Source organism: Lingula anatina, chromosome 3, assembly GCF_051362555.1.
Source record: "Lingula anatina isolate TDL-2025a chromosome 3, LinAna3.0, whole genome shotgun sequence".
NCBI lineage: Eukaryota > Metazoa > Brachiopoda > Lingulata > Lingulida > Lingulidae > Lingula > Lingula anatina.
Window position 1 is genome coordinate 18,192,448 of NC_141769.1, and position 22,548 is coordinate 18,214,995.

Here is a 22,548-nt window from a genome sequence, read left to right on the forward strand (position 1 = left end):
GATTTCGTTGCGATATCGACATGGACTTCATTAAGGCATTCAGTTCTATTACAAGCGGACAGAAACCCGTTGCACATTTTGTCGATAACTTGCTTATATTACCTGGTTTCATTCGTGTTTGCCAATTGACGGAAATGGGCTACTTATTCATTTCGGTGGTGTGTAATGATTGGTGCCGAAACGTGATATCAATACACCATTCAGTTTGCGATGAAGTACATGGACTTTGTTTTACTGGCAACACGTACGCTTTTAATCAGTTCAAACTAAAACAAAATGTATAGGGGTAAATTACATTGGTCTATTGCGGGAAAGTTGGTATACATGTACCCACTCGAATATTAAGAGACAAAAGGTGAGTTCAGCGAGTGTTACTCAATTAAACAGAGGAACAGATCAGGTGGCAAACGGGAGATTGCTATGTTAAGAACTACACATTTGCCTCTTTAAGCAAAGTAATTCATGGCGAATACTGATGAAACATTTCCGGTTACAATGTCTGGCCTCAGCCAAAAGTATGAACAAATATGTCCGGTTAAAGTCTGACATCGATTTATGTGAGATAAGACAACAAATGCTTTATGGTTAAGTCAACAAATTCAACTCAATCCATGACCTATACATATATAACATCAAAACAGGATTTCAAAGGCAAATCAAGACAAGATAAGAACGCACATTGCGGTAGCAGAGACAACATAGACAATAAGAACATAATCATTACTTTAGGATGAACAAATCCGTGTCAAGTCTGTAATAATCTGTTACCCAATGTCTCATTTTCCGTTGACACAATATACAAGCCAAGAGTTACAGTAAAATTGCTTTGACAGTAACTCGATATATTCTAATGGTGCCAAAGTGTGGCTAAGTGTTGTAGGGCCAATTGAATCAGTCAATATAACTTGTAAAATGTCAGTTGGATAAATCACCCGATGTTAGCCTGGTATAAAACTCAAGGTAGATCGATAAGTAAAAAATTACCTTCATATTAAAAAAGGCGTTTTTCTTTTCTATTACTTATAATACTTATAGTGCAATATAATAGCATTTTCTGAACAGCGCGTGAGATGGTAAAAAGCGAAAAGGGTAATTTTAGCCAAAAGTGTTGAATTTTATTGCACTAAATATTTAGATAAGTCTTGAACACAACGGATACGAGAAAAAAGCTTTGACCAATTAAGGCCATTTCAACGTATCGATCCATCTTAAATTCGTCGGTGAGCTTAGTGGTACAATTTATTTCCAGGATGCAAGAGTTCGGCGTACACCTCGCGGTCTGAACGTCGGGTAAGCTCTAGGCTGCTGTTGTAGACGTTGGAGTACTTGCTGAGCTCACAGGTTGCCGTAGTCTCCAAAAAATTCACTGATAGACAGCTGCAGTCTCGGCAACAGAGGGCGGCACATTCTGTGAGGGAGTGGACGTCATGCTCGGACCTGTATGTAAGGGATGCGTCAATACCCATAACGTAGCCTTGGTGAACCTTAAGCTGTGCACCATAAACTGAAATGGGCATCAAGGGATTCTTTGTATTGGATTGAATTTATGCAGTGCAAACTTATCATATAATTTGGAAATACTATGGAACAAGTAAATAATTAGTATAAAGAAGATTCATGATTTGTTATATAATCATCATTATCATACTTACTAGGCTCTCTGCACAGTTCTACGGTCGTCTGGATCTGTTCTGCAGATAAAGCAGTTCCGTACCATTGGACACACTTCATGGCACCAGAGAAATATCTCGTATCTGCTGCGGAGCTGTGTCTGGCCCCCATACGCACAGGTGTATCGGTGATAAGATTCAGCTGAGGGGTATTCTGAAGCTGACCCACCTCGACCCCGTTCACCCACAACTTGACGATCCCAGTCTGGAAATCGTACGTAAAGCCAGCGTAGACCCAGGCAGTATTGGAAAGTACAGGGAGGTAGTAGGACTGTGCTTCACTATAGGGTTCCTTTATCAAAGGACGAAGGTACAATGATCCACTCACAATAGCCCATATGTGAGTCCCGTATTCATAATTGTTCTCACTACGGCGAAAATTAAAGAGTGGTCCCTGATTCGACATGTCTTCCAGGTGCACGTAAGCTAGCCACGTAAAGGAAGTGACGTTCAATGCTCCATTGTTTGGGATTTCGATGTAAGAAGAAACTGTCCCCGCAAATTTAGCCGAGCCTTCGCCGATTCCATAAATACCTACGTGGATAGCATAAAGTGAAACTGATAAACCGTACAAAGCGTCTTTTTGTGAATTATGAATTGCGTTAAACTGTTCTGTTTGATATTTGCCTCGGTTCGTGTGGCAATTCTCTTTTGCCCCTCGTTAGAAAAATCTCCAGGAAAGTGTACATTACCAAAAAGCCACAAGTAGATTTCAGCCAAGATTTAATTGAATAAAGGAAATAGATGTGCCTACAAATTGAGCCCAGCCTTCCATGATATTATAAATACTCAATTAAATGATAAGTTTTATAATCCTTTAATCTGATACCATATCGCTTTTCTTCAAGTCTGTGATTAATTTACCTGCATCAAAATCGACTCCTTGCACAATGGCATGGTTACCGTTCCCACTAACGTCCAAGCCTCCAAATCGTTTAGTGAGTGGCCAAAATCCAGCTGGGCGGGGAAGATCAGCTAAATATGCAAATACCATATGTAGATAATTTTTTTTTCTCGATAAGTTGTTATGAATGGGACTATGAAAGTTTGTGGTACACTGGGTTGGAGGAGTCATAAAGGTTTTTTTTCCCTAAAGCACTTCTTAATGTTGACAGCCTTACTGTAGACGCTAGTAAAACATGCAAAGTTCGTAGCAGAGAAAAATAGGGGAATAATTATGAAAGTGGAATAGTTTCAACCGGCGAATATCGGCAATTGCCGGTGTGACATGAATGGTACGTGTAGTTATCTAGGAACAGTAGTCTGTACTCCATTATTTTGTACAGGTGACATTCGCCCCATATATAGTTTTAACCCCAATGCTCCGATAAAGCCTAAACTGTATTTATCATATGGGATCCCGGACTTCCATTCCATGATTAAACTTTGTGTAGGTGGGTGTGTGTGGGGGGGGGGGGGGGGGGGGGGGGGTGCAGGAAATTGAAGTACCTTTAAAGCTATACAAGTTCTTTTTTTTACTTTTCCTTGGGCCTGCCGCAATATTCTGTATTTGACACCAGTTTTTAAAAAGAATCGTAATATCATTGTAGAGCAAAAAGTAAACAAAATGCTGGAAATATAGACATAATATAAACATTTACTATAACATATCCTGTCCAATTCAATTGAGAAAATGACAATTTATGGGTCCATTTCAAACTCTTTCTTTCAAAACCTTTTTTAGACCGGAAAGTGTAAATTTTATCAGTCTTCGTCTTCATAACGACAGCAGCCCAAAACCAATACTTAGTACTAATTATATTCGCTCAATTCAAAACCATCAGTTCAGATTTGGTTGGCAGCGGCTGGTGCGATGTTAATGTCTGCCATAAAATTACAGTACATTATCACAAATTAGAAAATGAACACACAAGGGGACTATACTCACAGCTTGTATCGCCAAACGCAATTTCGGCAAGTACGAATACCATGGATGACCAGGGAAGTAATAAAAACATCTCGTGCCCTTGGACGCGTGTAGTTGTTTTAGAAAAAAGCATGAAATATAAAATGTTAAGTTTTCTGACTTTCGGATTTGCTTGTCGTCAATACTGCATACCCCGACAGGCTGACAAAAAGACCGACCAAAGTGTTGTAGGCTTGAAAAGATCGTTTTTATCCAAAGAAAAAGGAAAACAATGTCATCATTCAAAGTAACTATCAAATATTCATGCAATCTAAATTTTCCTTCCGTCTGCTAGTACAAAGAATAAGGCAAATATATATTGTTTCCCGTCGTCACACGTGTCACTTAAAACTCTGGGACCAAGAAGTGCCGGATCCGGCAGTGAAGGCCGTACGGCCAGTATTATGACGGCCAGAGGTTTGTTTTGAAGGCAATCTGTGAAAAGCACACTGCATGTGAGGTTTAATTTTTTCTTTTGCAATCGACCTCAAATTTCGATGTTGTAAATGATCTGGCGCCCAGTACCTAGACCAAAGTAGGGGAAGCGCAAACGCAAAGGTTTCATTGAATGAGCGAAAAGTTCTGGCCTTCATTCAAGAACATACTAGTGTTCTTGCAGTATTTTTCAGGGTGGTCATATTTTGTTGGTGCCCATTACTTTTCGTGTTTATCTTCAATCATTTAACATGTTCTTTACATAAATTCATGTATTTTTACTGAGCAAATGTTTAAATAAGTAACCATTTTGCATAACATTCAAGGCATGATTCCGAAATTGCGGAGGTTTAGATTTGAATGAATAAAAAAGTAAGGAAGAAAAAATGCGCCACTTTAAAGATCTTCAATAATTTCCTTCAAGAAACACAATAATTTCGTTCGGCCTTGTCCATTGCTTTAGATTCCAATATGTGTATTTACTAGATCTATTGCGTAGATGTTTTTCATCGACAGCTTTGTTCTCGTGTTCAAGTTGATGTGTCAAGTAAATCAATACATGAAGTTCCATAACAATGACTATAGTTCCATAATAATGGCACGTCGAGAGAATTCTCTCAATTATTAAACATCTCTTCTATAAGCAAATAAAAAACAAATATTTAAATAGCATTACAAAAAACATATTCCAATGTTTATTTTGAAGACAATCTGTGAACCAGATGTGCGATATGGATAAGCACGTTGCATTTGACATTATAATTTTGCGTGTATTTATTCAAAAAAACGTTGTGTGCATTGAAACCCTCGTTAAAACGAAAACTTAACCCGGGAACGAAAGAAAGATATAATTTAGCTGAAAAACTTTACTTATGATTTGTTGCAATATCGACATGGAATTCTGTTAAGGTATTCGGTTCTTTAGCAAGTGGACAGAAACCCACTGCACATGTCGATTACTTGGTTATATTACCCGGTCTCCATTCGTGTTGGTCAATTGACGGAAATGGGCTACTTATTCATTTCAGTGGTGTATAATGATTCCTGGCGTTATGCGATATCAATACACCATTCAGTTTAAGATGAAGTACATGGACTTTGTCTTATATACAACACCTTCGATTTTAACCAGTTCAAACAAAGACAAAATGTAACTTACATTGGACTATTGCAGGAAGTTGGTAAACCTATTCCAATACAAGAGACATGTGAGTCCATCGTATTACTCGATTAAATACAGGAAAAGAGAGACGCATCGACCCATCTTAAATTCGTCGGTGAGCTTAATGGAAAAATTTCTTTCCAGGATACAATAATTCGGCGTACACCTCGCGGTCTGAACGTCGGGTAAGCTCTAGGCTGCTGTTGTAGACGGTGGAGTATTTGCTGAGCTCACAGGTTGTCGTGGTCTCCACATAATTCACTGATAGACAACTGTGGTCTCGGGAACAAAGGGCGGCACATTCTATGAGAGAGAGGACGTCATGCTCGGACCTGTATGTAAGGGAAGCGTCAATACCCATAGTGTAACCTTGGTGAACCTTTAGCTGTGCACCATATACTGAAATGGACGTCAAGGGCTTCCTTGTATCACATTGAATGTATGCACTGTAAACCTTTATGTCACTGGGGAATACTATGGAACAAGTAAATAAATAGTATAAAGAAGATGCATGATTTGTTATATTATTATCATTATAGTGCAGCCTATGGGTCGTACACCATGCGCCATGTACTGAAAGACACATCTTTTCGTCTAAAATAATATTTAGGGACATGTTCGAATCCCAATTCAAACGGCAGTATCGGAGCACATAAATTATATTTGTAAAGATGTATACAAAGATGTGAAATAATCATACCATTACCATACTCACCAGGCTCTCTGCATAGTTTTACGGTCTGCTGGATCTGTTCTGCAGATAAAACGGTTCCGTACCATTGGACACACTTCATGGCACCAGAGAAATATCTTGAATCTGCCGTGGAAATGTGTCTGGCTCCCATACGCACAGGGGTATCGGTGATATGATTCAGCTGAGGGGTGTGCTGAAGCTGACCCACCTCGACTCCGTCCACCCACAACCCAACCATACCGGTCTGGAAATTGTAGGTAAAACCAGCATAGACCCAGGCAGTATCAGTTAGTACAGAAAGGGAGTAGAACTGTGCTAAAGTATAGGGTTCCTTTATCACAGGACGAAGAAAAAATGCTCCACTCCCAGTAGTCCATATATGGGTGCCATAATCGTAATCATCCGCTGTGCGGCGAAAGTTGAAGAGTGGTCCCTGATTCGACATGTCTTGTAGGTGCACGTAAGCCAGCCACGTGAAGGAACTGACGTTTATTGCTCCATTGTTTGGGATTTCGATGAAGGAAGACACTGCACCTGCAAATTTGGCCGAGCCTTCGCCAATACCATAAATACCTAAATGAATGGCATAAAGTGAAACTGATACATTATGTTAAGCGTGTTTTTTTGTGAGGTACATGTTTGAATTGGTTAAAATTGTTTTAGGCTACTGTTTTATATTTGCCTTGGTTAGTGTGGCATTTCTTTTTTTCTCCCCCTCCCCCCTCCGTGAACAAAATCCTGGTTCCACCAGAGTGTACATTACCAAAAAGCCAAAAGAAGATTTCAGCCAAGCTTTTACTCAATAAAGGAAGACACTGCGCCTACAAATTGAGCCCAGCCTTTTCTGATATTTTACATACTCAATTGAATGATAACTTTTTATGATCCCTTAATATGATAACACATCGCTTTTCTTCAAGTCTGTGATTCACTTACCAGCATTGAAATCGATCCCTTGCACAAAGGCATGATTACCGTTCCCACTAACGTCCAAGCCTCGAAATCGTTTGGTGAGGGGCCAAAAACCAGCTGGGCGGGGAAGAACCGCTAAAATATGTAAATATAAATGCATATTTATATAATATAGATGCAATTTCCTTCTCGATAAATTTTGTACCTAAAGTACTTGTTAATGCCAACAGGCTTGCTATAGGCACTAATAAAACATAGTCATAGCCCAACGAATATCGGCAATTGGTGTCGTGACAGAAATGGTAGCTAGCTAGGAACCGCGTAGTCTGTTCTCAGTCATTTTGTACAGGTGACATTCGTCCCATGTAAAGTAGTAACCCCAATACTCCCACAATCCCTAAATTGCACTTATGGAATATATGGAATCCCGAACTTGTATAGCAAGAAGTAAAAAAAAAACGCTGGAAATATAAACAAAATACAGACTTGACATTTAATAAGGAACATTTTTTCCCAAATTTAAATTCATCATTTTTTTCCTATTTTGCTGACTGATAAATGAAAATGAGGATTAAAATAATATTTTAATAGCTTTTAATAATCTTTCTGGTGTCATTGCGACACCAGTTCATTAACTGGATTAGCCAGTGAAGCAAACAAAACTACATTGACTATTTTAAGTCATACGACAATCATTGAAACGATATTTTCCAATTATCCTCTTTAAAAGAGGTACACACCCCACAAAAGATCCTCATGTCAGTGTCTAGTCACAGCAATGGTCGCTGTTACGCCTGACCGCATCTAGCTGCTACCGCATTTTTAAAGCGGCAAGGTATTCCTTGGGACGGTTAGAGTTTAACCTGGAATAAAATTCCAGGCAACGGTCAAAACTTGTCCAATTTGGTTCAGATTTGTTGCAGGACATGCAGGCCTTTGATTCGGCGAGTAATGACCTACCCACATATTGTGTATGCGGTTCAAAAGTGGCGATTTTGATTACCAAGGGAGCTGCTCATTCCCTTGGTTCTGTAAGTTATCTGCTATTAAAAGTCCTTTGTGTGAACCGGCAATCTCATTTTGCAACCTAAAATTGTTCCTAAGGTGCCCCCTATCAAATGAGAGTCAAGTGGTTCCCAGATTATTCCTTTGATGTGGTTCAGGTTTTCATCGATGACTATACCATTGGTGTTTTGGCACCAATGTGGTATCCACTGCAAATACTGGTGCTGTCAATGTCCCTAGTCACTTTAGAAGCGACACACGCTTCATCGTAGGCCTCTTTAGGATGCCTGCTAACTCTTTTTGACCAGTTGAGCGGTACAGGTGAAATCTGACCTCGATAAAGAAAGCCACGCGGTTTCAGTGTTCTACCAAGAAACGGCCATGGTCCCCAATTCATTAGAGAAACATACGACGATGTTTTGCTGTTTACAGTGGCTTCCTCAGAGGACGTCTGGTATCCTAACCTGCTAAAATCAGTTTGGTGTTCGCTAAGAGCCTCATTCTGAACGGACCGGGTGGTTTTTGTTAAGTTGCAGCAGCATATCCAGAAGGACAGTGAATCCTGTACCCCGGTGGTAAGATTTCGATACATTCGGCGCGGCCTCTGTGTTGGTGCATCAGTCTGGGCATATATCTAAATTGTATGGACCATTCCGTGTGACACAATTATCTGTCTGGCAATGTCTGTATGTCTGCAAATGTCTGCAAAAGCCAAGCACTGGCCAGCCCATATTACACAATACAGCAGTGCAACAGACATGGTATTCAGTTAATTGGTAGCGACACACCTGACTTCACACTTCTCCAGTCAGATATCTTATATGAGATCTGATTTTTTTTTTAAAGAACGCATTTTTACCAAGTTATACTTTTGTAACTGAGATACTCCATATTAACTGTCAAGTCTGTATAAACCATATTACTTAGATATATCCTGTCCTATTCAATTGAGAAAATTGCAATTTATAAATCTGTTTCCAAACTCCTAATTTATGAAATTTTCTAGACCGCCAAGTGTGAATGTTAACAATCCCAAATTCCAATGCGAAAGCAGCTAAAAATCATTAATCGGTATTAATTGTTTTCGCTCATTTCAAAACATCACACGTTCTGTTTTGGTTTTCAATGTTTGCCTCTGACATCAAATTACAGTGCGCGATTAAAAATAAGCAAATGAACACACATGGGGACTATACTCACAGATTGTATGGCTTAACACAATATCCGCAAGTGCCGTCGCCATGTACATGTAGGACCAGGAAAGTGATAAAAACATCCCGTGCCCTTGACGCAGTTTTTGAAAATAGCATAAAATATAAAATGTCAAGTTTTCAGATTTCGGATTTGCTAGTTGCCAATATACCCAAGGCATTCTCGTGTGCCAGTTAGTGTATCAAGTAAATCAATACATGCAGTTCCATAACAATGACTGAAGTTCCATAATAATGGTACGTCGAGAGAATTCTTTCAATTATTTAACATCTCTTCTATAAGCAAAGAAAAAACGAACATTTTAGAAAACATTACACTGAATATAATATTTCAACGTAACTATTAATATAAAATGGTCTGGCTATTTATGTGTTTGTGCATTTGTTAATGAATACAGTAACATAAGGTTTAACTTGCCGTCGGACTGTCATATAGTCGGAAGTTATTTGCCCTGGCATTTGCTAAAATGACTATCTCTTAATACCAGTCAAAAGTGTCTACACACACTGGACAATAGAAGTGTCACCCCTACTGAACCAATACTTTGGGGGAAATAAATGACTGTGGAATGATATGCTCCTGGTATCATTATATTAACATCAAATTTACAAAAAGACCATTTGTACAATTCCAAGGCACACCGGTTTTATACTCATTAGTCACATAATATCTTTACCAGGCATTATAACTGTGATTACTCTGATTCAGGGGGTGACACTTCTATGGTCCAGTGTGTGTATTTAGTTTCCTTAACAGGGGAGAGATTACACGAACTGACGTTGCGCCTCTTGGATCATTCCCAATGCAACTATTGTTCTACGTAGATCGATCCAACTCCACGGGGACTCTCTGAATGCAATCAGACACGTCTTCCCTTGTTTCCAGCGTCCTCGTATATTATCCAGCTATCTGTATTCTATTCAACGCCAGGAGGAGCCATATTAACCTGCTAATCTGATTACATTCAGCGAAATTCCTCGCGGAGTTGAATGGATCTATGTAGAACGACAGTTTCACTGGGAATGGGTCCTCTGATAGAGGATGGTATGAATATAAAATCAAATTGTAACATTTATAGGTGATCGTTATAATTTTGATAAGTCACATGCACAAGTGCCTCTTAGTCTTCATGCAAAATAATGATAATTAAATGAATAAAGAAGTAGATATATAGATAAACAGGAAAAGCTTTCAGAAAGCGAAGACCCCCGCCGAGGCAGATTTTTTAAAATTATATATCCCTTAATTAACTCACTTCTCATTATCATTCTAATTAGTTATTAATCTTTTAACTACGTAATTATCTCAAATGACATGTAGAAAGGTGATGTGCTGTATACTAAAATGAGGTACCAAATTTCAAAAACACTACTAGACTGCAAATTGCATTTTTATATACACCGGATCAATACACTTTCTGCCAGCCATTTGATAAGCAAGTTAAATAAAACTCGAGGAAATATCAATAAATGTTATTTACTCATCTGACATTGAGTCACTTAACCCCGCTTGCCCTTTCCTGTCGTGTGACGCATAGTTGACATTTAACAAAAGCTTCTACTGCAAATTGAATTTGGAAGATGGTTTTTTACAAAGAAATCAATTAACGGTTGGATCCTTTCTTCTGGTAGGATTCAATGTAATTGCGTTCGTGTAATGCCAAACACCCCAGAATGCAAACTTATAGACGTGGGACACAGTTCAGGGGCGGATCCAGGATTATTTGAAAGGGGTTTTCGCGGATGCGAAACCGCCCCCCCCCTCCCACCTCGCAGGGTTCGGGGCCCGCTGAAGGGCCCTAAAATTTTAGGTATTTTTAGAGGGCGAACGGTGCCATTTGGTATGGTTTGAAACTGTGATTCAGTTAGTCAAAATTTCAAGAGGGAACCAGAAGTCGAGGGGGGGGGGGGGATCAGGACCCCCCTGACTCCCCATCTAAATCCGCCACTGCAGTTAAAACTCTGGGACCGTTCATGCTGAGTTGGGTCGCACCACCCAGTGCTGCAGGGTTCCTGGTCTTTTACAAAAGAGAAAACAAATTAAGAATAATATCAAATAGATTAAAGAAAATTACCTTCCTTGTATACAACACTGGAAATCAAATTTTCAAAAGAAGAAAGAGAAAGATTGTTTATTCAAGTTCTATTGTACATAATTTAAAAAGAAAATTCTACTGTGTTAAGAAGGGCAAAATGACCTAAGTATACAGTACAGGGGCGGATCCAGTATTGCTTGAAGGGGGTGGGGGGTGGGGTCCGGTTTTTAAGTTTGACAGGTCGCCGATGCGAAACCGACCCTCGCCAAACCCCCACACTCCCTTGGCGTGAGGTCTTTTAGCAGGCGAACGGTGGCCATTTAGAACTATGACTGGGTTCCCATACCTAGATCGAACTAACAGGATCGATCCATCTCCAACGGGTTTCTCGCTAAATTGCTTTCAGCTTAAGCGGGCGGCTTAGATGTCTGGCACGCCTACTGAAGCTGCTAAACGATAATTGATTATTCCCTAGCAGCTTCAGAAGGCGTGACAGGCATATAGGCTGCTTAAGTTACATGTAATTGTAATTTAGCGAGAATCCCCTTGGGGATAGATCATCAACAGTTGGTACGATATGTCTGGGAATGGTCCCTATGATTCAGCCAGTCAAAATTCTAAGTTCAAGAGAGGACCATTGGTGTGATTTTTTCCAGATATCGAAGGTGGCCAAATTTCAATGGACGCCAAATAGAAAAATATCCGAGATATGTAAGGACATAAGCGGGACTTAAAGACCTTTATAACTATGTCTTCACTTTGCGGTAGCTCAAAAAATAGTAGTTTCCAGACAGACCACATATCGCTATTATTGTGTTGTTAAGTGAATGACTTGCTCTTTCACTAATAGCTGGTAATAATTAATGAGGAATCCAATTATAAATAAAAGGATATGGAGTGATTGAGTGTAAGTTTAATTTCTCTGGGAGTCAACAAGTATGGGAACTGTTTTAGTGTAAGGAAAAGATAAAAAAAAAAAGGTCTAAGTCAGAGACAGTTTAATTTGACCGGTTAATTTCACAATAGGATTGCAATTTTCTATCACGAGTATGAGAACATGAGAATGGAAGATTTCCGATAAGCATGCCATAGACAGTGGAAAAAATTATTGAAAGTGTGATTAATACAAAGAAATAGAGTAAAAATATTTGCCAATTTGTATGATAAGTGAGTTGGTGAATATATGTTTGAAGGCTCCACTAAAAAAAATATTACGCATACCTTGCCCATTCTCAAAGGCAAAATCTATGGTGGTTGAGTTCTACCTCAACCCCAAACACAGTCTCAGTCGCATGTAAACATAATCAAATCTCATTTGATGATGACTTACAAATATGGGTATATTTGGTAATCACCAAAGTCACCAAAGCCAGCAAAAGTGTTCAAATTTCATAAATGAAAATGGTCAAACACAAGCCGAAATAATTTCATAGACCTACATTTGTACCGTTAGCTTACGACCAACCTGAAAGTAGGCCTTCATCAACTAACGGTATGAAAGTATTTCGGCTTGTGTTTAATAATTTGTAATGTTTGTAAGTGACATGAGTGAATAAGGAGCGAGGAGTGTTTTGTAGAGTAACTAGAGTTGATTGACATGCTCATATGGTATTTATACAACTGTGCGTAATGTAAACGGGGGGAGAAGGCCGCTAGAGATTGAATGAGGTAGAAATAGAAATGAAGAAAGCGGCGCGGGTAACAACCGGAAAGTAGTTTAATAAATAATAAGAAAGACTATAACTGAGTTGTATTTGCTACCTCAGGTAACATCATTAGAAGATAAAGACAACAACTTCGTCACAATTTTTTATTTATGATCCAACTACCAAGCTAATGAACATTTCTGCTCATTGTTGAAATTTCCTTTTAAATTACATGCGTGGTATAGGAAAAATTTGCCCTAGAATATGCCGTTGTATATTGTACTATAATAGTACCCGCCCGATGCCAAATGAATCCAGAGAAAGGAAATACATTATAACCTTTACGGCAAAATGTTGCGATAAGGACGCTAAGTCGAGGTGATGATTTCATTTCTTTTAATCTTGATTCAGTATATGGTTGTTTCAAAAATTAATTCAAACTGTTTTCAACTTAAAACTTTCATTCCAGGTTCCACTTTTTGTAGCAGTGTGTTAATTGTCATTTAAACAAAAGTTGATAATTAAAGGGTTTAGGATGGAAAAATTATCAGGAAGCAGGAAAGAATGGAGAAAAGGGCATTAATAAAGCCACCATTCACTCTCTTCGATTTTCTTCTTTCACCCATCCCTTCCTAATTTGCTAGGCCACTATCACCAGGTTCACAATCTAACATTGAGAAGACACTAGGACACAGGTTGAATTAAAAAATACTTATATATAGGAACTAAACCGAAGCCTTAAAATGTAATTAATGATCAATTTTTTTTTTACACAATCAAGATGCAATATAAAAATAGCTTTATTATTATTTTTCAATATTTACAAAAAAAAAGTATACGACTAAAGGTTCCTTTTTCTTTTTTGGCTGAAAAACATGAAAATATTTTTGCTGTGGAGATTTTTTAATCAACTAGTATTTTCTAAATCGAGCGACACATAAATACATAATTATTAAAACAGATGAAAGGAACAAAGAACTATGCGTTAGTAATCAATTTTAATATTTGAGATCTTAAAAGTAACTATGACAATAACACGAAAGCGCACCGAAAGTTGCGCGATGAATACCATTGGCCAGCAACGCCACACAAACTTTCACCCTAGTGTATAGTTCACGTGTTTTAGAAATGTTCCGTTATTATTCTGTAATAAGCCTTACGCATGAAATCCCTCTTTTTAAAAGCAATAGAATAAACTTTAATAATACATTATTATTGATTAACCATTTAGATCCTAACGATATTTTTACAAAGATATATATACAGGGTAAACTTATAGACTTTTCAATGACACTATGAAGTTGCAATGAATATTACGTTGATACGAAGGCGTTGATATATTTACCTGTTCACATTATCTTTAGCTTGAATATTCTGAGGCAGTCATAGGAATATTAATATATTATACGTTTGCCAGCCTTTTCACATGGTCGTGTTTGTAACAAATTTCAAACCAGTGATCTGACCTCGCAAATCAGCCAGGTCACCTTTATCTTTCTTTATTTTTTCTGTTTGCCTATGATCATCTTTTTTATCCCTCCTTTTTCACGACAAAAAGATAAACTCCAAACAATCCGACTACCCTAATTTAACATACATTTTATTTTCTCATCAACGGATATCTCGGACCGGGTTTAGGGGGTGGGGGTGGGGGGGGCTGACCTCCCCTTCGATTTCTGACAAAAATCACACCAATGGTCTCCTCTTGAAATTAGAATTTGGACCAGCTGAATAATAGTTCTAAACCGTACCAAATGACACCATTCGCACTCTAAAATACCAAAACTTTTCCTTTCACCTGGTCCGAACCTTATGCCGGGGGTGGGGGGGGGGGGGGGGGGCGTTTTGGGGGGGGGCTAGTAGACGTTTTATGTGCAAAAAATATTCATTTGTTTCAACTGTCTGGTATAAGTTAATCAAGATATTTCATATAACCTTCTGCTGCTTCCTTTCGTTTCGTAAAATCACAATAACGTGTTTTCTGTTGCTCAGAATAACAAGTCAGTTGATTACAACATATATTTCAGAGTACTGAGTAGGTGGCTGTACATGCTAAGTCCAGTGTACTTTCAATTGACTCACTGCAATTCACTACAAACAAAACACCCATGCTCCCTCAGGCTGCCTCAAAAATGCAGTCACCCTACGTCCTATTACATTATCCTCATTTTGAATCAGTGCTCGAATACCACGCACTATAGGGGCCAGCGAGCAGTTCACAGCTACCTGTACCAGTTTAACGGACATCGTGCCTATCATAATTTTGGGGAGAAGGTATGTTGCTCAGCAATTGTCCTCAAATTTGCCTGTACATTTCGCATCAACAGCTTAATACATATTATTCTTTTTATAAAATAAAATGATAAACAAACTAATCAAAATAAAAATAGTAAATAAAATGTATATGATAATAAGATATTATAATTATTATAATCAATTTTTCGCATCACTGCCAAACGCCACCCCCTATGAACATAATGACCTGTGGTGACGACAAGAACGCCACCATGTGACTATGTATGTCACTGAAGGTATATAAGCGCGAGATTTTGAAATTGCGTTCATTTAACACAGACAGATCTGGAGCAACAAGGAGGATGTACTGCGCCTCGTATCAAGCGAAAAGGACACAGGAGTCAACTCGCATTTCTCCGAATCTTTTCCTCATCCCAAGTCAACGCATCGCTCATCGACAAATGCTGTTTCTTGCACACGCAGTCGTCTGGACGGTGGATTCGACGTTTCTCTTAGCTGGCCAGCTTTAACCTTCGCTTCTCTCCACGAGGACTCGTCACTCAGGAATCTTCGCAGGATACACCATCGTCTCTCTGCTTTTGTGGGCTTCATTGTTTTAGCGTCATTGCATGTGTTTCCATGCATTCCAGGTTATTTCTTATTGCAGGTCCAGGATGCAGAGTGCTGATATAGGTAAGAAAGCTAATTAATCCGTATTTATTTCTGTTAACAGAACTCGATTATGGCGATTCCCGATAGAGCTCCCACTGACAACTGCAAGGAGAAGAGGGCCACGTCTACACTTCAGATACTTCGATCAATCCTTGGTGCCAGCGAGTCCTGTCATGGTCTGTCTACAAGGTGGCTGCATTGGGGGAAGAGTCAACGACATACGGTGTTTCACTGAGATGGAGAATCCTTAAAGGTATTGTGTCATTGGGAGGGGGGAAAGTATAGAAAACTCATTAATCCATTTTACTTTGTTTACAGAACTCAAGGTGGTTGCATTGGGGAGAACGTCCAGCGAGTCCTGCCATGGTCTGTCTACGAGGTGGCTGCATCAGGGGAAGCGGCCAGCGAGTCTTGCCATGGTCTGTCTACGAGGTGGCTGCATCGGGGTAAGAGTCCAAGGCATATGGTGTTTCACTGAGAAGGAGAATCCTTAAAGGTATTGTGTCATTGGGAGGGGGGGGGAGTATAGAAAACTCATTAATCCATTTTACTTTGTTTACAGAACTCGAGGTGGTTGCATTGGGGAGAACGTCCAGCGAGTCCTGCCATGGTCTGTTTACGAGGTGGCTGCATCGGGGGAAGCGTCCAGCGAGTCTTGCCATGGTCTGTCTACGAGGTGGCTGCATCGGGGGAAGCGTCCACGGATATGGTGTTTCACTGAGATGGAGAATCCTTAAAGGTATTGTGTCATTGGGAGGAGGGGAAAGTATAGAAAACTCATTAATCCATTTTACTTTGTTTACAGAACTCGAGGTGGTTGCATTGGGGAGAACGTCCAGCGAGTCCTGCCATGGTCTGTCTACGAGGTGGCTGCATCGAGAGAAACATCCAGAGCATCCTGCCATGGTCTGTCTGCGAGGTGGCTTCCTCAGGGGAAGCGTCCAGCGAGTCCTGCCATTGTCCGTCTATGAGGTGGCTGCAGCGGGGGAAGCGGCCAGGGAGTCTTGCCATGGTCTGTCTACGAGGTGGCTGCATCGGGGGAAGCGTCCATGGATATGGTGTTTCCCTGAGAGGGATAATCCTTAAAGGTATTGTGTCATTGGGAGGAGGGGAAAGTATAGAAAACTCATTAATCCATTTTACTTTGTTTACAGAACTCGAGGTGGTTGCATTGGGGAGAACGTCCAGCGAGTCCTGCCATGGTCTGTGTACGAGGTGGCTGCATCGGGGGAAGCGTCCAGCGAAGCCTGCCATGGTCTGCCTACGAGATGGCTGCATCAGGGGAAGCGTCCAGCGAATCCTCCCATACAAGGCATATGGTGTTTCACCGGGAAGGAATATCCTTAAAGGTATTGTGCCATTGGGAGGGGGGAAAGTATTGAAATCTCGTTAATCCATTTTACTTTGTTTACAGAACTCAAGGTGGCTGCATAAGGGGAAGCGTTCAGCGAGTCCCGCCATGGTCTGTCTACGAGGTGGCTGCATCGGGGGAAGCGTCCACGGCATATGATGTTTCACTGAGATGGAGAATCATTAAAGGTATTGTGTCATTGGGAGGGGGGAAATTATAGAAAACTCATTAATCCATTTTACTTTGTTTACAGAACTCAAGGTGGTTGCATTGGGGAGAACGTCCAGCGAGTCATACCATGGTCCGTCTACGAGGTGGCTGCATCGAGAGAAACATCCAGAGCATCCTGCCATGGTCTGTCTGCGAGGTGGCTTCCTCAGGGGAAGCGTCCAGCGAGTCCTGCCATTGTCCGTCTATGAGGTGGCTGCAGCGGGGGGTGCATCTAAGGCATATGGTGTTTCACTGAGATGGAAAATCCTTAAAGGTATTGTGTCATTGGGAGGGGGGGAAAGTATAGAAAACTCATTAATCCATTTTACTTTGTTTACAGAACTCAAGGTGGTTGCATTGGGGAGAACGTCCAGCGAGTCCTGCCATGGTCTAAGAGGTGGCTGCATCGAGAGGAAGCATCCTGTGAGTCCTTCCATGGTCTGTTTATGAAGTGGCTGCAGCGGGGGAAGCATCTAAGGCATATGGTGTTTCACTGAGATGGAGAATCCTTAAAGGTATTGTGTCATTGGGAGGGGGGAAAGTATAGAAAACTCATTAATCCATTTTACTTTGTTTACAGAACTCAAGGTGGTTGCATTGGGGAGAACGTCCAGCGTGTCCTGCCATGGTCTGTCTACGAGGTGGCTGCATCAGGGGAGTCCAAGGAGGCCTGCCATGGTCCGTCTACGAGGTGCCTGCATCGTGGGAAGCATCCAGAGCGTTCTGCCATGGTCCGTCTACGAGGTGGCTGCATCAGGGGAAGTGTCCAGCGATTCCTGCCATGGTCCGTCTACGAGGTGGCTGCATCGGGGAAGCGGCCAGCGAGTCCTGCCATGGTCCGTGTATGTGGTGGCTGCATCGGGGGAAACATCCAATGAGTTTGGCCATGGTCCGTCTACGAAGTGGCTGCGTCGGGGGAAGTGTTCAGCGAGCCCTGCCATGGTCCGTCTACGAGGTGGCTGCATCGAGGGAAGCGTCGATTATGTCAATTCTCAGAGCTGACAACTTCAAGGTAACCTGTGTTATTGGGGGAGAGAATAAGACTATATTGATTTTCCGTTGTAGTCTGTGCCATAAAGCGATCACCTTACTGGCCATTTGAAACTTTTCTAAAATCTACTGGTCTGAATCGGGGTTCAGTGGTCCAAATACAAATTTCAATAAAACTGGTCTGGATTTTAACATAATATTGTTATTAAAAAGACCTTGACTTTTTTATTTATGTTGTAACAGTTAAAAAGTAAATTAATTCAAAAGCTCTTTTGAAAACTCGCATTAAAATCTAATGGACGTAGCACTTTATTCACACATTCTCAAAGATCTACTTGTCCAAGCAATAATTAGTATGTTGCAGTCATTGATTACACAGAATGTTGAAATATTTAAAAAAAAAACAAAAGTTTGATAATTCAATAAACAGTCTTAGTAGTAATTAAAGGTGTTGCCGTTTTAGACAACAAAACGAAAAGGAGAAGAGACCCTGGAAAACCCCAACGTGAACACGAGCAGCTTGTCAACAAGAAGTGCAGTGACCTGAAGACCTGCACTTGTTTGAAATTAAAGAGAGTTTGGAAAGTGTTGTGTAGTCATTGTAAGTGTAGACATTTGTTTTCTATTTACAACTTCATCAGGAAATTCCTGGTACATACATTTTACAGGTCAAAAGCTCTTTTAATTTGCCATAAACTAAGAAAAGCCCCACTCATGCAAAAAAAAAAAAAAAAAAAAAAAAAAAAAACCATGTTGAAATGCTACCGACCAACATTCAAATCTTCAACAGACTCGATGTGACACCAGTGGCGTTGTGTCAATGGTCTAGAGTACTAGATTGGCCTCCATCTATCTAGGCTTCCTTTTATTCCTCTTATTCTTCAGTCACTTTCTTTTAGTAGTATCTTGGCACTCTCCCAATCCGTAGTGTGGTTTTCTCGTGTTGTGTTGTAGAAGTAGACCAGCTTTTCTGTGTAGATTGTTTTTTTTTTTGACTCGAATGTATTTTTTCCTTTCATTTATCCTTTCCTATTTCTTCCTGTGTTCTTTACCTCTACTGCTCAACTTTCGTATCTCCAAAAATTTTTGCAACACCCCATTGGATTACATGGAGTCTGAAGAAGTTGAGAACCAAAGCCTTATGAAACAACAAAATGCTTATTAAAGGTGTTTAAATACCAGTTACATATGTTCTTTGTTGCAGTTACCACAAGATTTCCATTGTTTTTTTTTTTACTTTTGTCTAAACATGTTGCATTTCATTTGTAGGCTACGAAAGGGAGTTTTCTAGAAATAATACCCGAACGCAGATACACTGTACCATCAAACCTTAACCAAATGTTCAAGATGTAAAACACTTTACGGCGCCAGCAAAGAGCCCATGTAGCCACTTTCATTGATGGTCGGGCGTCCTAGCAGTCTTGGGTTTTTAAGGACGGAGATTGTTCTGCAAACAATTAGAGAATGTGGAATGGTAGTGAAGAGCGATATCCTGAATGCAAGAGGAATACTGGTACAATCTAGTTATGTACCCAAGTCTTTTGGTTATTGAGAATTTTTGTGGTTCATGGGTCACAGATATGAATGGGATGAAATTGCATTTAGAAACTTTTTTCACTTATGGCAGTGAGCCATTTTATTTCAATAGCTAAAGGGAAAACTGAGGTTCAGAATGATCATTCCATAAATGATAAATTGATTAAGATGAATTGTGGTTCTGTATGAAAATTTTAAGTCAGCCTCTACAGTTATTATAATAATTTTTAAAAAATTAAATCAAGATGTTTTATCCACATTCTAAATGCAGATAGCTTTTTACTCACAAAAACAACATTTATGGTCGTCTTTGTTTTATTTCAATCTTGGTGATGTAGTCATTTTTCAAAATTGTGCTTTTGATGATGTGGATTTGTTCGTCAGTATAGCGTTTGAGAAGATCATAACCCGCACACTAACCATATCTCACAACTGTGTAAAATCTGACTTGGTGTAAATGCTTTTACACGAAGAGGTTTTACATTGATAGCCTGTGCAAAATCTGTAATGAAATATTTCACGTTTCAGAAAACATTTCATTATATTGTTTGCACAGTCTGCTCCTCGCGAGGGATGGCTGGGTGCACACAGTCAGCTTTCAAGATTGAGGATCGCACATTACTAATATTACTAATATTATGATTTTCTCGAGTGTTATAGTTGACAAACATATCTAATTCATCACATATGCACTTTTTTCTCCGGATCAAAAAATTCATATTGAAATTTACATGGACGGCCATACAGTGTAATGTGAGATCTAAAATATTTCGAAGCAAGCTTGCTATATTCTTTACTTGCATCATAGTTGCAATGTTAAAGTTTAGTTAAGGTGCCCGAGTTATAATCATGTTATCTTTGTATGTATTTTATACAAAAAAAAGAACTTTAATCAAATTTTGATGGATGCTTTCACTTGTAAAAGGAGAGAGTCGATTTATGACTTCATCCCCTTAGATAAAATTAAAATTAGTCTCGGTTTAATTATGTTAAGACTGTAGTAAATGTCTCAATTGGCTTCAGTGTCTCTTTCTGTAGGAATTACTTTGGTAAATTCTTATGCTTCTTTACGTGTACAAGTATATAATAGTGTATATAGAGGATAGTTTGTAATCACGATTGAAGTTTATTCAGTTGCACCATGCTGTCTAAAACTGGACAATATTCTTCCAATTGTAAGGCGCTGTGCCGATAAAGAAACTATCATGTTATAAAGACTGAAGTCTCCGGGCGTGGGCATTTTCCCGGCATTACCCCACGAAGGGTTTAGACGGGTTTTCCCCACGGCCCTCGAGCATCGGGCATCAGCTTCCGACCACAGGACAAGCATTATCAGACTGTTTGCATTCTGATGTTAGATGATAAAAACAGGAATGGAAAATCTTAATTTTAAGTAATACTAAGTGTTTTTTGAAATTGAATGCTACTGTTAAGATTGTACATTATAGTTGAATAAAAATTATAATCTTTAATTTTTTTTATTTGTTGATAAAACGAAAGACATGAACAGATGGCAAAATAATCACCAGACTTCAAAATTAATGCATATACACGCGGCTCGTTTAATTATCAGTCGAAATTCTCTTCTCTTCAATTGTCCCTTTTCTCACTAAAATTTAATTGCAAATTTTGCGATTTCTGTCACGCCCATTACTTCCATAAAACCAGGCAATGACCAGGTAATGAATTGATTTTTGGTCTTGGAAACAAAGCTGCGGTGTCGCGTACCTTTTTTCTCCGAAAATAACTCGAGCCGATACCAAGACTTAACTGAGTCGGATAAGTCCCTAAAATAGATCTCTTTACATAAATAAATCCCGCTGTAGATGTAAGAACCCAACACCTCCTGATGTTAGTGAAAGGGGACATTATGTATAAGGGCGGATCCAGGATTTCCTAGAGGAGAGTTTGTTTCTATTGATTCCCCACCCAAAGAAAAACAAGCATTTTTTAAATTCAATGTGTTGACGAAACTATTCGAATTGAGCATTTTTTAAATTAAAGGGATAATAGCTCTTCGTATGAGATCTATATTTCACAATAAAAACATTAATCATTAAAAATAACAAGAATTATTCTGACATATATTTCTAGTTATGAGACGTAAAACTCATATCTCTACTCTCTTTGATAATTTTTAACATTAAAAAGGCCATAACCGCGGCGTAAAACTGCCGAACCGATGCAAATGCACATTACGATTTTATAAAGGTAAACAAGAAATTATAAACAAAATTTTAATGTTCACTGATTTACATCTCTCTCTCTCTCTCTCTCTCTCTCTGATCTTCTCATTAATTTCGGAATCCGTGTTTTTGCAAATTCAACTTTTATTTAATAAGACCAAGCGTGCATTTTTTTCGGTCACACAGGCCTACGTTATTCAGGGCCAGATCCAGGATAATTTGAAAGGGGGGTTGGGGGTCGGGGGGGGGGGCGCGGATGCAAAACCGACCCCCACCCCACCCCCTTTGGCTTGGGATTCGGGGCCCGCTGATGTCACATTTTACATTGAAAAGGGGACTTTTGGTGTGATTTTTTTTCGGAAATCGAAGGGGGAGGGTCATGACCCCCCTGACACACCCCTAACCCCCCTCTCCACTGTTATTGCTTTTTTTAAAAAACCTCAAACATGGATCTTTGTGGAAATGAAATAAGGTGTAATAATATTAGACTACGTTTTTTAATGTCAAATCTAGCTTTGTTCTATATGATTTGAAAGAGCAACACCTGCCCTTTTATATGGTATAAAAATATAGGGGGTTACTATTAAATTTGATACTGAAAACAGACCTTGAAAATGACCTTTTTGGCCCTTTTAAGCAGGTTTTTCTATGCGTTATATGCTTGCTGCCGGTACATAACTAATAACTGCAT

General features: G+C 39.5%; 3 protein-coding genes across 3 annotated transcripts; 1 reads left to right on the plus strand and 2 right to left on the minus strand.

The window, feature by feature from the left end:
• Nucleotides 1-535: 535 nt before the first annotated feature.
• LOC106153009 (uncharacterized) lies at nucleotides 536-4,582 on the minus strand. Its single transcript, XM_087010078.1, has 4 exons — nucleotides 3,559-4,582; nucleotides 2,535-2,645; nucleotides 1,653-2,204; nucleotides 536-1,504 (listed from the first exon to the last, which is right to left on the minus strand). The coding sequence occupies exons 1-4, from the start codon at nucleotides 3,668-3,670 to the stop codon at nucleotides 1,227-1,229; spliced, it is 1,053 nt and encodes a 350-aa protein (XP_086866204.1). The 5' UTR covers nucleotides 3,671-4,582; the 3' UTR covers nucleotides 536-1,226.
• Nucleotides 4,583-4,749: 167 nt separating this feature from the next.
• Nucleotides 4,750-14,924, minus strand: LOC147763000 (uncharacterized). The gene is made up of 4 exons (XM_087008032.1): nucleotides 14,825-14,924; nucleotides 6,804-6,914; nucleotides 5,889-6,440; nucleotides 4,750-5,572 (listed from the first exon to the last, which is right to left on the minus strand). The coding sequence occupies exons 1-4, from the start codon at nucleotides 14,922-14,924 to the stop codon at nucleotides 5,295-5,297; spliced, it is 1,041 nt and encodes a 346-aa protein (XP_086864158.1). The 3' UTR covers nucleotides 4,750-5,294.
• Nucleotides 14,925-15,248: 324 nt separating this feature from the next.
• On the plus strand, nucleotides 15,249-21,137 carry LOC106177056 (uncharacterized). Its single transcript, XM_087009885.1, has 3 exons — nucleotides 15,249-18,157; nucleotides 18,599-18,736; nucleotides 19,405-21,137. The coding sequence occupies exons 1-2, from the start codon at nucleotides 17,771-17,773 to the stop codon at nucleotides 18,680-18,682; spliced, it is 471 nt and encodes a 156-aa protein (XP_086866011.1). The 5' UTR covers nucleotides 15,249-17,770; the 3' UTR covers nucleotides 18,683-18,736; nucleotides 19,405-21,137.
• The last annotated feature ends 1,411 nt before the right edge of the window (nucleotides 21,138-22,548 follow it).